The sequence below is a fragment of the Macrobrachium rosenbergii genome, chromosome 54 (assembly GCF_040412425.1).
Source record: "Macrobrachium rosenbergii isolate ZJJX-2024 chromosome 54, ASM4041242v1, whole genome shotgun sequence".
NCBI classification, from domain to species: domain Eukaryota; kingdom Metazoa; phylum Arthropoda; class Malacostraca; order Decapoda; family Palaemonidae; genus Macrobrachium; species Macrobrachium rosenbergii.
This window is the reverse complement of record NC_089794.1, coordinates 37,965,698-37,979,344: the sequence shown is the minus strand read 5'-3', so window position 1 is coordinate 37,979,344 and position 13,647 is coordinate 37,965,698. Positions and strand designations below refer to the sequence as shown.

The window sequence follows — 13,647 nt, the reverse complement described above, 5'->3', positions numbered from 1 at the left end:
CACTTCCCTCTGGGTTAGACCCCATTTCTCCAATAATTTTTTTTTAACTTCGTCATGTGGTCTGGGCATAATAAAGTCACAAGGTTGTCTGTCCCATTGGCGTTAGCACATGGTTGAAAGTTAACATTTTACAGGGTATAACTGAAGTAACACATAAAACATAACCAAAATAACGTTGTACAGGATGTATTTGCAGTAAACTAATACAGGATATATTGTAGCATCATCCAGCTTATAGTTATAATAAAATTCTTCTCATTGAAGTCATTATCATCACCATCAACATCACCACACTTCATAATAAATTGTATAAATATTCAACTCGTAACATCACTCTGTACTCTTTTCAACAGTGTTCAGGAGAATGTTCTCGATATATAGTTTTTGTCCTTTTTATCAATTTCTACATAAACCAGCTCTTTATATAAGTCTTACACCTTACATCGTATATATATCATATATATATATAATTTTTATTTTTCTATTGTGGCAAATTTAATATTTACATTCAATAATCACTGACGAACAGTAAAAGCGCAGTTTTATAATAATTTATTAATTTTTTTATTTACTTCACACTACTCTCTAGCGTCGAACGGCGGAACTAACAACACAAAAGTGATTTTTTTTTTCTAAGGATTTTTTTTGTATTTATTTATTTTTTTTTTTTACAAATAAAAGATGCCATGACATATGTCAGAACCCTTCATTGTTTATGTTCTGTTTCTCGTTCGATATCTTCGCGAATTTATTTGCCGTACTTGGGTTTCCTTGTTTGCATTTTTATTTATTTATTTATTTATTTCATCTATTTTTTTTAATGTATGGAAATGTTCATATGAAATCAGAGGAAGGACGTGAAGTGCTTATTATGAGGCTTCAAAATAAAGTAGATTATATATATATATATATATATATATATATATATATATATATATATATATATATATATATATATATATATATATATATATATATATGTGTGTGTGTGTGTGTGTGTGTGTATGTGTGTTTATGTAGAGAGAGAGAGAGAGAGAGAGAGAGAGAGCGAGAGAGAGAAAGAGAGAATACATTTCTTTGTCTTAATTACACCTCAAGCATATATTGATAGAGAGAAGAAAAATTTTAAAAATCTGGTGAAATTTTAGTGATATGAAAATGTATGAAATTGTATGAAACAGTCATTAACAGTAACATTTGACCTCAGAGATTGTGGCAAATTCAATAAGTAGTGATCAGTTAGAACACGCACAGGCAAATAATCCTTGACTGTTTTGACAGATACATTGACAGTAATCATCTGCACTCTAAATGTTTCTGTTTAAGTAAGAGTATAAAACTTTTATTTAGCTGTCTTTTTCGTATGGAATTGTAGAAAGTCCAGTGTAGTGAAAAAAATGTTTAACAGGAATGCTTGGTCGCTTTTATTTTAACTAAAGTTTTCGTTATAATTTTATCATATTTGTGAATTTTTTTGTCATTAAAAAGGGGTGCATACACAAATTAGATATATTCTACTGTCCTTATTAAAAAGAGGTGCATAGATTGCACGTACACAAATTAAGCATATCCTACTCTCCTTTCGTTGTGTAGAAAATTTATTAGAAAGGAAGCTTACAAGAAATTTTGCAATCGTCTTGAAATTGATGAATAGAAATTTAAACCCTTCAGTTCGGCAAGTAAATTCGACATTGACGAGTCATGGAACGCGCTCTGACTTCCAAACACTTTCACGGCATTGAGGTATTGAGAAGAAATTGGCTCAGTGTCTGCTATTTCGCATTGATAAGTTCATAGCCATGGGGTGCTCTGAGATGCCTTCTGTCACGTCCAGTGCTTACAGCCGCGGGGAAGGAGAACACTGACAAAAGAAGACCCCCGGAACCGCGAAACGTTTATTGTTATTTGGAATCGTTCTTTTCACACCAAGTTCCTTATAGAAGCTTCTTTCACAAGACGCACTTCAGTTCGAGAGGCCTTTCTAGTTCTGGTCATCATCGGAAGTTCTTGTCGACAACTGTCATCGGCTGTTTCATAGAGTGATCCTGTGTATGTCTCTGGACGTCACAGAAGACCTCTCCCTGCCTCGGGGAGAGGCGACCCAAAAGCTTCTGTCGAGGAACAACGAGTGAGCTGGCTTCATCCACACGAAGAGATTGATGATGATATAAACGATTCAAAAAGCGCATCGGGAAAAAAGAAGCGTCGGCAGAGTAGCGGCATTATTAAGAGTTCGACTCCTCCTCTCCTCATGAGCTCTAATGGACACTGGCTAAGATCAAGAACGGAATCAAACCCTCTAACGACGTGTTTACCGACACAGACCAGGCTAGCGGTACACACGAATTCGCCCCCGGATATTTCACAGGTGCTCGCTCAGTGAACCACGTTGATACGATGATCGGTGAAGGTATTTTCTTTCTTTTTTATTTTTGAAGAAATGAAAAGGTACAACATTGCTTGTCATCTTTGTAAAGTGCGATAAAAAGCAATTAATTATTTACTTTTGGAAGAAACAAATTACATTCGTAGACTGTTTTGAAAAAGCGAAAGGATTCCCCGGGAAGAATTCCGTGTGTATATCCAGCCTGATGATATCAATATTAATATTTTAGGAAAAAAAAAAAATACTACAGTTCTAGACGTCGCCACTGTCTTGGCGAGGCGCCCCCGTTCAAAACACATGAGCAAAGAGAAGCACAAGAGGAAGGACAGAGGAGGAGGAGCAGGAGGAGGAGAGAGTCCTGAGGAGGTTCGAGGTTCCGCCCGAAACTTCGTTCGGCCGATGAGGATTCTGGTGCGGGGTTCCGGAACCCTCCAGGTTGTACTGGAAGTCCTTCCGTTTGCCCTTCAGGTAAGGGTTGTGTGAGGTGTCGACGGGGCTTTCAAACGTGTAGCTCTCGTCCACCTGCGTCTTGTGCAGACCTGGAATTAAATGATTAAGACTGAGTTAAATATTGCTCTTTAATTTTCTGGGTCTTTACAGACCTGAGAAATATAGATTAAGGGTGAATTAAATTTGATTCTCTTCTTTTCTAGGTCTTGTGCAGACCTGAAAATATAAATTACGGTTTAATCAAACATTTCTGTCTCCTATCTGCGTCTTGCACAGACCTGGGAGTATAGATTAAGGTTGAAGTAAATTTTAATCTCTTCCTTATTGGGTTTTGTGCAGACCTATCATTGGTCGATCAAGTTTAGTTGAATATTGCTCTTTCTCTACCCACATCCTGTGCAGACCTATCATTGGTCGATCAAGTTTAGTTGAATATTGCTCTTTCTCTACCCACATCCTGTGCAGACCTATCATTGGTCGATCAAGTTTAGTTGAATATTGCTCTTTCTCTACCCACATCCTGTGCAGACCTATCATTGGTCGATCAAGTTTAGTTGAATATTGCTCTTTCTCTACCCACATCCTGTGCAGACCTATCATTGGTCGATCAAGTTTAGTTGAATATTGCTCTTTCTCTACCCACATCCTGTGCAGACCTAGAGGAATACATAAAAGTTAATTGTGCAAGCTTGGAAGGATAGTTAATGTTTAGCTGGATATTGCTGTCGTCTACCTGTGTCTTTTCCGGGCTTGGAAGTATAGATTTAAGGTAACTGGATTTTTAAATTGTATACCTGTCGCTTGTCGGGACTTGGAAGTATAGATTAAAGTTTAATTTAATATTTTTGCCATTGACCTACGTCTTGCGCTTACCTGGAAGTGATAATTCAGATGTAATTGGATGTTGTAAATGGTCTTTTGTATGGGATTGTTTTAATTTTAGTATTTACAACAGTAAAGTAACACTAAATAAACTTATGGAGGACATTGATTTATCACTCATACTGAAGAACAAGTTTCAGGTTTTGTCAGGAAATGGAAGAATCATTAGCCAGCAGAGGTACATCACTTTACCATCAGATGAATTACTGCAGTAAATAATGCTACTACTGCCATCTTTTGTTTCATGGTCTACCTCTAAAAGTGTCTATAATGTTAGAAATCTTTACTAATAAAAGCTGTCTGGAAATGAATGTAGTCACTGAATTGTAAAACCACTTGGTATGGATAAATGGAGAGAGCAGAATTAAGGATGACCTATTTGTGAAAATGTAGAAAATTATAGAAAACCTTAAAACGATGGCACAGCAGAGATGTTAGAACAAAAGGGCCTCTTGATACGCTTACATGCCTGGGTAAACAGCTTAATTAATAGACCTCACCTGAGGGTGGCCACTAGTGGCAAAGGGTCTTGGCAGACCAGTCATATCCTCTAACGGTTTCAGGCTATAAAACTTCACGGATGTGGGAGAAGTGTTCTAACAATACTCCAACATACCTTCATAAAATAGTTTAATTGAAAGAGTTCACCTGAGGACTGTGTCCGTTGATTGAGGCCCTGTTCACCTGAGGACTGTGCCCTGTTCTCTGCCCTGTTCTCCTGGGGACAGCGCCAGGTGATCGAGGTCACGTTCACTTGATGACTGGGCCCTTCCTCCAGTGTCAAGACTATAGAAATTCTAAACTGATGGTGTGGCAGAGGTGTTAACTCAAAAGACTTCTTAATGTTATAACTTACCTTCACAAAAAAGTTTATTAGCAGAACTCACCTGAAGACTGCGCCCCGTGGTCGAGGGCTTTGGCAAAGGTATCCCCACCCCCCCGGGGTCCGGACTCCGTGGTGGGTCTACTAGGAGTGGGCAGTTTTATCTCGTAGGTCCTGATCTGCTCCTCCGCCGTGCTGATCGAGTTGCGGGCGACGCAGGTGTAGGTTCCTATGTCCTCCTTCTTCAGGTCACGGATGATCAGGGTCATGTTTGTGTGGTACGAGTGGGTTTTCTCTCTCACCTTGTATTTCGGCCTGATGGAATAAATAGCGATACGTGTGTGTCACATACATGTTTAAATATTTTGGGAGAGATCTAGTTTCTACTCGTATGTATCAAACTTCGTTTGGACTGATGGAATCTGCATTAAGACCATTGCAAAATTTGACCCATGTGAGTTGTCATATCCGTTAGATATCAGTGAAAGTTACCATAAACATCTAATATATTATTCTTAACTGATATATAAATTCGATATGAAAGTTATTAATTTAGAGTTGGAGGCCCAATTTCCTTTTATTTAAAAAAATGGTGACTATCTCTCCTATGAAAGCTAGTTTATCAAGTGAATGGACTTTTTTGAAGTTTGGACATTTAGAATTTTAATGGAAAATGAAATAACATGCCATTTAAATTATGGAGTTAAGCACCAAATTCACATGTCAGAAAAAATACTGAATAAATTGGGACGCCAAGTCTCGTAGATTTCTTAGAATATTGGTTGAGGGCAACAGATTATACCTGTACACCAAACGCCACTATTAAAGTCTTTTGAATTAAATGAGTATTGCTGGCGCTGTGGACCCTGAACACTGTTTTTAGACAGCGGAAATTTAATGATAAAGCCAGAACGGGCGAATGGCCCCGTAAATTGTTAGATGGAAACCAGATACTTGCACTTAAAATATATGGGTTTCTTGCATTACTTGTTTTAGCCAGTTCAGAATTGAGAAGAGATATTTGTAGCTTTATAGTACATTTGTACTTATTTCTCGGTGTAAAGCAACGCACGCATGTTGAGCGTACACTTAAATCTTTTACATTGTACTGAAATTTCAGGTTGGGAAAGAGGACGTTACAAATATGAATCACACGCGTAGATTTATCGGACTAATCAGGGCGAGGGAATAAAACGAGTTGAATGTTATTACGCGAATATTTTCTCCTGTCTCGTTGTATCCGGACCCGCATTCTAAATGCATATTAAAGTCTTGGTTGCGCTTCATCCCGCAAAACGTTTTGGGCGGCGGACATTAAAAAAAAACAAAATAAATAAATAATAGATCCAAATGCGGCGTTTGATCCCGTAGATTTATCGGGCGCTGGGAAATTAAAGCGGATGGAAGCAGCGTGGAGTGTGGAAATGCCATATATTAATTAGTCCCTCTCATTTTGGAGGGCTGTTAAATGCATGAGGTTGGTGATAGCCCGTTGCAGTTGAAATATGCGGTCTAACGACGTGTCATGAAAGTAATACGTAATTGGAAGTATGGAAGTATCTGGTAATCAGACTATTTATGCCCGAATTACAGGCGGATTTCTGTACCGTAATGCCGCGTAATAATATAAGGTGGTTAATTAGAGTACGCCGTTGTTTTCGATAATTGAATGGGTGTACGCAGAACCTAGTTTCATTTGTCTTTTTTTATTTCTTTTACGTTTGAGGGGATTATGTTAAAATTCGTGACAAGGTTGCCTAACATAGCTGTTGGCTGAGTTACCAGATTTTGCTATTTATGGGGCTGTTGCTTCTAAAGTTGTAGTATGGAGTTATTTCTGTTGGGAATTTCGTTTGTTGAGGTGGAAACGGTTTTAAATTATTTAACCAAAATTAGTATTATCATTATTATGTGTAATGATATGAGAAATAAAGGGATCTTAATAACCTCGCAGGAATGAATGATGTAGAGTTAAGTAAGATACATACATACATAAACACACACACACACACACACACACACACACACACACACACACATATATATATATATATATATATATATATATATATATATATATATATATATATATTACATTCAAGAGATTTATCAAAAAAATATCCGTTTTTTCATTCGCCATGTTCGTGGAACATTTGAATATTGTCAGTAATCTTTGGGTATTGATTAGAATATTTGCTTATTGCTAGGTTCTTTGAACATTCTCGGAATCGTTGATTATTGTTTAGAATCTGTTATCTTTAAGCACTCTCAAAATCTTCGCATCTAGTTTAGATTCCGTGAATAATCCTAGGACTCTTTGCATACTGGTTAGAATTTTTAAATGCCGCCAGTATTCCCTGGACACTTGGAATGTGCTTATTGTTTAACTTCATTTCATATCGCTAACATACCTTTGGCACTTTTAGATTCTTTGCAATTGGTAGGATTCTTTTGTCATCGAGGAATCTTTTCATATGGTTTAGATTTCTTGGGCACTCTGTGAATCTTTGGAAACGGCTTAATTACCATGAATATTTAGTTGTTGCCAAGGAATCTTCGTAATCCCAGGAATCTGTGTGTACAAGTTGGATTTCTTCATATTCCTATTAATGGCTGCATAGTCACAAGAATCTGTTTATATTGCATATTCATATAGATCGTTGATCGCAGCAGTACCGTATGATTAGGTAAGTTCTTAGTTCTGCATTTAACAGAAAGGGCGAATTTGGTTGAATTATACTGCAACAACCTATGTCTGTCAGTCTGACTGTCTCCAGAGCGTTCACTTAATATGCAAGTGTTTGTAGAGTAACGGGTAATCGTCACCACATCTCCTAAACCGCAACATAAACAGAACTTTAACCAACCCTTCACATTCAGAATGCAGCTATGAAGAGAGACTGGACGAAGGGTAGGTTCACACAGTGCGTTTTTAACCGCGGCGGCCACCGCTCGTTTAACGCTGTAATCGTTCACACGAAGCGTTTTTGACCGCGGATGCCACCGCACGGTAATGCTATATATATATATATATATATATATATATATATATATATATATATATATACAGAACTTTAACCAACTCTTCACATTCAGAATGCAGCTATAAAGAGAGACTGGACTATAAGGCCGAGCAGTGTATGTACACTAACAGATCCATGCTGTAAGCTAGATCACTGTGAAGTTGCTAATGGGGTCAAGGTAAATCTTTCCTAATTATCACCACTACCAAAGTTGAGGGGCGGCAATGTTGTATTATTTCTCTTCTGTGTGTGTCTGTGTGCTTTGTGTAAATATCTCGACAACATACGAATAGATTTGAATGAAACTGGAAGAAACCATTCATTAGGTATTCCTGCCCAGAGGTTTGCATTAGTTAGACCTGGATGGAGATTAGTTGTTTGTTGCATGAAACCCATCTTTCTGATTGTGGTGTTTAGTATTGTTCAACCTTTGAGAACAAGAACCCGCGGCCATTCACCATATATTGAGCAACTAAATGCAGGTTGATGGAGTTAAGTATACCTTAGTTTAACCAGACCGCTGAGCTGATTAACAGCTCTCCTAGGGCTGGCCCGAAAAATTAGACTTATTTTACGTGGAAGGACCAACTGGTTACCTAGCAACGGGACCTACAGCTTATTGTGGAATCCGAACCACATTACAACGAGAAATGCATTTCTATTACCAAAAATAAATTCCTCTAATTCTTCATTGGCCGCAGGGTAATTTAGTTTTCATCATACATGGATTTTCATCATATATACAAAGCATGTACCTCCGTCTGCATAGAGGGGCGTTGTATGATATGATGAAGGTATTACCTCGTGTGAGGTCTCTTGTTCCTGATGTAGTACTAACTTTCATCAGTTACCGTGACACAGGTTTATTCCTCTCAGAGGTTAGAGTAACTTACCAGTCACTAATAGACTACTATTTGAAAGCGTTATTAAGATATCCTTCTAAAAACAGTTGTCTAGAGGAAACTAATGGGTTTTGGAAACATCAATGATACACAAACTTTCAACCCCGAAAAAAAAATTAAGGTTCTGTAGGAAACGTGGGTGATATCCCCTAAGCAAGTAATATCTACAAGACAAGCCAGAATACTAGCACCAAAAACAAGTGAATATAGGAATGTCAGTGACATACCTCGAAAAAGAAGTGTCTGCAGGAAATGTCTGTGACTTGCCACCATGAACAAATGCCTCCGAGAAACTTCGGTGATACGCAAAACAAAAGCGTTCTGCAGAAACGTCAGTAACATACCCAGCAAAAACAAATTTTAGAAAACTTGAGTGATACATCAAAAACAAGCTTCTGTAGAATACGTCAGTAACAAACCAAGCAGCTAAAACGAGGTCTACAGGGAATAGCAATGACACGCTCAACAAAAATGAATGTTTCAGAAACTTCAGGTATAATGAACAGTAAATAGTATCTGTAGGAAGCAACAGTTATAAGCCCCAAAAACAAATGTCTCTTAGTCTCTTAAGAAACTTCAGTGATAGATACAAAAAATCAAATGTATATTAGAAGCGCCAGTGACAAACCAAACGAATAATTTGGGAAAATGGTGACATCAGGAACTAGTGCGTTTTAGTATGTGTTAGTAGGAAGTGTTAGTGATAGACTCGGCAACAACAAGCGTCGATAGGAAACGTTGGTGTCATACCCAGTAACAACAAGTATCTATAGGAAAAGTCAATTACATACCCAGCGAGAGTAAATGTCTACAGAGAACGTCAGTGACATACCCAGCAAAAACAAATATCCGTAGGAAGTGCTGGTAACATATCTGCCAAAAAAACAACAGTCCGTTGGACACTTCCAGCCAAAAACAAATGTTTTCAGGAACCTTCAGTGTAATGAGCGCGAAAACAGCAGTCTGTAGGAAACGTTAGTGGCCTACCCACCAGTAGAAAATGTCTTTAGCACCGTTAAGTGTTAAACGTAACAAAATTAAGAATCTGTATGATGCATAGGGAACACACTTAGCAACCCGTCAAAAACACTGTCTTACAAAGTTTCAGTGACACTCACATTTAAAACTGCTTTTGTTAGCAAACGCCGGAACGTACCCACTAAAACCAGAAATCTTGCGGAAAATTCAGTGATACACACACCACAAGGAAGAGTCTGTAGGAAACATTAGTGACAAACTAGCGAAAACAGTTCTGTAGGAAATCTCAGTAAGTCATCAAAAACAAGTGACTGTGGGAAATGTCAAGGACATTACCAAACAGCACATGCAGTTATAGAAAACGTCAGTGACATATCCACCCACCCCAAACGTCTTAAAGTAATTGTCACAGGCCCCCTTCAAGTGTGGGAAATTTCAGTGACTCACACATCAAAAACAAGTGCCTGTGGGAAATGTCAGTGACTCACCCACCAAAAACAAGTGACTGGGAAATGTCAGTGACTCACCCACCGGAAACAAGTGACTAAGAAATGTCAGTGACTCACTCATCAGAAACAAGTGGCTGTGGGAAATGTCAGTGACTCACCAAAAACAAGTGACTGCAAAATGTCAGTGACTCTTATTAAAAACACGTAACTGTGGGGCAGTGTCAGTAATTCACCCACCAAAAACAAGTGACTAGGAAATGTCAGTGACTCAACCACCAAAAACAAATGACTGTAAGAAATGTCAGTGGCTCGCTCATCAAAAAACAAGTGGCTGTGGGAAATGTTAGTGACTCACTCACCAAAAATGTGACTGGGAAATGTCAGTGACTCAACCACCAAAATCAAGTGATTGTAAGAAATGTACTGTAAGTGACTCATTCATCAAAAAACAAGTGGCTGTGTGAAATATCAGTAACTCATTCATCAAAAAACAAGTGGCTGTAAGAAATGTAAGTGACTCATTCATCAAAAAACAAGTGGCTGTGAGAAATATCAGTAACTCATAAAAAAACAAGTGGCTGTAAGAAATGTCAGTGACTCATTCATCAAAAAACAAGTGGCTGTGGGAAAAATCAGTGACTCATTCATTAAAAAACAAGTGGCTGTAAGAAATATCAGTGACTCATTTATCAAAAAACAAGTAGCCGTAAGAAATGTCAGTGACTCATTCATCAAAAAACAAGTGGGTGTGGGAAATGTCAGTGACTCACTCATCAAAAAACAAGTGGCTGTAAGAAATGTCAGTGACTCATTCATCAAAAAACAAGTGGCTGTAAGAAGTGTCAGTGACTCATTCATCAAAAAACAAGTGGCTGTGGGAAATAACAGTGACTCGCTCATCAAAAAACAAGTGGCTGTGAGAAATGTCAGTGACTCATTCATAAAAAAAAAAGTGGCTGTAAGAAATGTCAGTGATGCATTCATCAAGAAACAAGTGGCTGTAAGAAGTGTCAGTGACTCATTCATCAATAAACAAGTGGCTGTAAGAAATATCAGTGATTCACTCATAAAACAACAAGTGGCTGTAAGAAATGTCAGTGACTCATTCATCAAAAAGCAAGTTGCTGAAAGAAATGTCAGTGACTCATTCATAAAAAAACAAGTGGCCATAAGAAGTGTCAGTGACTCATTCATCAAAAAATAAGTGGCTGTGGGAAACAACAGTGACTCACTCATCAAAAAACAAGTGGCTGTGAGAAATGTCAGTGACTTATTCATCAAAATCAAGTGGCTGTAAGAAGGGTCAGTGACTCATTCATCAAAAAACAAGTGGCTGTGGGAAATATCAGTGACTCACTCATCAAAAAACAAGTGGCTGTAAGAAATGTCAGTGACTCATTCATCAAAAAGCAAGTGACTAAGAAATGTCAGTGGCTCATTCATCAAAAAGCAAGTGGCTGTAAGAAATGTCAGTGACTCATTCATCAAAAAAACAAGTGGCTGTAAGAAATGTCAGTGACTCATTAACCAAAAAAAGTGGCTGTAAGAAATGTCAGTGATTCACCCACCAAAAACAAGTGGTTGTGGGAAAATATCAGTGACTCATTCATAAAAAAACAAGTGGCTGTAAGAAATGTCAGTGACTCACCCACCGGAAACAAGTGAATAAGAAATGTCAGTGACTCACTCATCAGAAACAAGTGGCTGTGGAAATGTCAGTGACTCACCAAAAACAAAGAAATGTCAGTGACTCTTATTAAAACACGTAACTGTGGGGCAATGTCAGTAATTCAAAAACAAACTGGGAAATGTCAGTGACTCAACCACCAAAAACAAATGACTGTAAGAAATGTCAGTGGCTCGCTCATCAAAAAACAAGTGGCTGTGGGAAATGTCAGTGACTCACCCACCAAAAAAAGTGACTGGGAAATGTCAGTGACACAACCACCAAAATCAAGTGATTGTAAGAAATGTACTGTAAGTAACTCATTCATCAAAAACAAGTGGCTGTGTGAAATATCAGTAACTCATTCATCAAAAACAAGTGGCTGTAAGAAATGTAAGTGACTCATTCATCAAAAAACAAGTGGCTGTGAGAAATATCAGTGACTCATAAAAAAACAAGTGGCTGTAAGAAATGTCAGTGACTCATTCATCAAAAAGCAAGTGGCTGTGGGAAAAATCAGTGACTCATTCATTAAAAAACAAGTGGCTGTGAGAAATATCAGTGACTCATTTATCAAAAACAAGTAGCCTTAAGAAATGTCAGTGACTCATTCATAAAAACTGTGGGAAATGTCAGTGACTCACTCATCAAAAACAAGTGGCTGTAAGAAATGTCAGTGACTCATTCATCAAAAAGCAAGTGGCTGTAAGAAGTGTCAGTGACTCATTCATCAAAAAACAAGTGGCTGTGGGAAATAACAGTGACTCACTCATCAAAAAACAAGTGGCTGTGAGAAATGTCAGTGACTCATTCATCAAAAAACAAGTGGCTGTAAGAAATGTCAGTGATGCATTCATCAAGAAACAAGTGGCCGTAAGAAGTGTCAGTGACTCATTCATGAAAAAAAAGTGGCTGTAAGAAATATCAGTGACTCACTCATAAAAAAACAAGTGGCTGTAAGAAATGTCAGTGACTCATTCATCAAAAGCAAGTGGCTGTAAGAAATGTCAGTGACTCATTCATAAAAACAAGTGGCCGTAAGAAGTGTCAGTGACTCATTCATCAAAAAATAAGTGGCTGTGGGAAATAACTGTGACTCACTCATCAAAACACAAGTGGCTGTGAGAAATGTCAGTGACTTATTCATCAAAAAACAAGTGGCTGTAAGAAATGTCAGTGATGCATTCATGAAAAAAACAAGTGGCCGTAAGAAGGGTCAGTGACTCATTCATCAAAAAACAATTGGCTGTGGGAAATATCAGTGACTCACTCAACAAAAAACAAGTGACTGTGAGAAATGTCAGTGACTCATTCATCAAAAAGCAAGTGGCTGTAAGAAATGTCAGTGACTCATTCATCAAAAAGCAAGTGGCTGTAAGAAATGTCAGTGACTCATTCATCAAAAAACAAGTGGCTGTAAGAAATGTCAGTGACGCATTCACCAAAATAAGTGGCTGTAAGAAATGTCAGTGACTTACCCACCAAAAACAAGTGGTTGTGGGAAATGTCAGTGACTCATTCATCAAAAAACAAGTGGCTGTAAGAAATGTCAGTGACTCATTCATCAAAAAACAAGTGGCTGTAAGAAATGTCAGTGACTCATTCATCAATAAACAAGTGACTGTGGGAAATATCATTTATTATCAGTGAGTCACTCATCAAAACAGTTGAAATGTCAGTGACTCACCCACCAAAAAAAAGTGACCGTGGGAAATGTCAGTGACTCATCCACCAAAAAAAGTGACTGTGGGAAATGTCAGTGACTCATCCACCAAAAGCAAGTGACTGTGGGAAATGTCAGTGACTCATCTACCAAAAACAAGTGACTATGGGAAATATCATGCAGTTGTAGAAAACGTTAGTGACATATCCGCCCAACCCAAGCGTCTTAAAGTAATTGTCACAGGGCCCCCTTCAACTCCTAGTGAATAACCTGGTTTTGGACAGTAATAGAAATTTTGGATTATTGATGATCATCAGAGTTTAACCCAGACTATAATCCATGAGATTGCTAACATTACCCCGCTTACGAGGCGAATATCTTGGTCAGATGGGGAAGGGAAGGGGAGTGGATTATTCTGAACTAAA

General features: G+C 38.0%; 1 protein-coding gene across 1 annotated transcript in view; it reads right to left on the bottom strand.

The window, feature by feature from the left end:
* Window positions 1–1,043: 1,043 nt before the first annotated feature.
* LOC136834983 (lachesin-like) overlaps window positions 1,044–13,647 on the bottom strand; it is a 609,100-nt gene continuing 596,496 nt past the window's right edge. The window contains exons 8-9 of the mRNA XM_067097967.1: window positions 4,606–4,856; window positions 1,044–2,925 (exon numbers count right to left, since the gene is read on the bottom strand). Of these exons, the coding sequence (XP_066954068.1) occupies window positions 2,675–2,925; window positions 4,606–4,856 (502 nt within the window). The 3' untranslated portion in view covers window positions 1,044–2,674. The remainder of the gene's footprint in view (window positions 2,926–4,605; window positions 4,857–13,647) is intronic.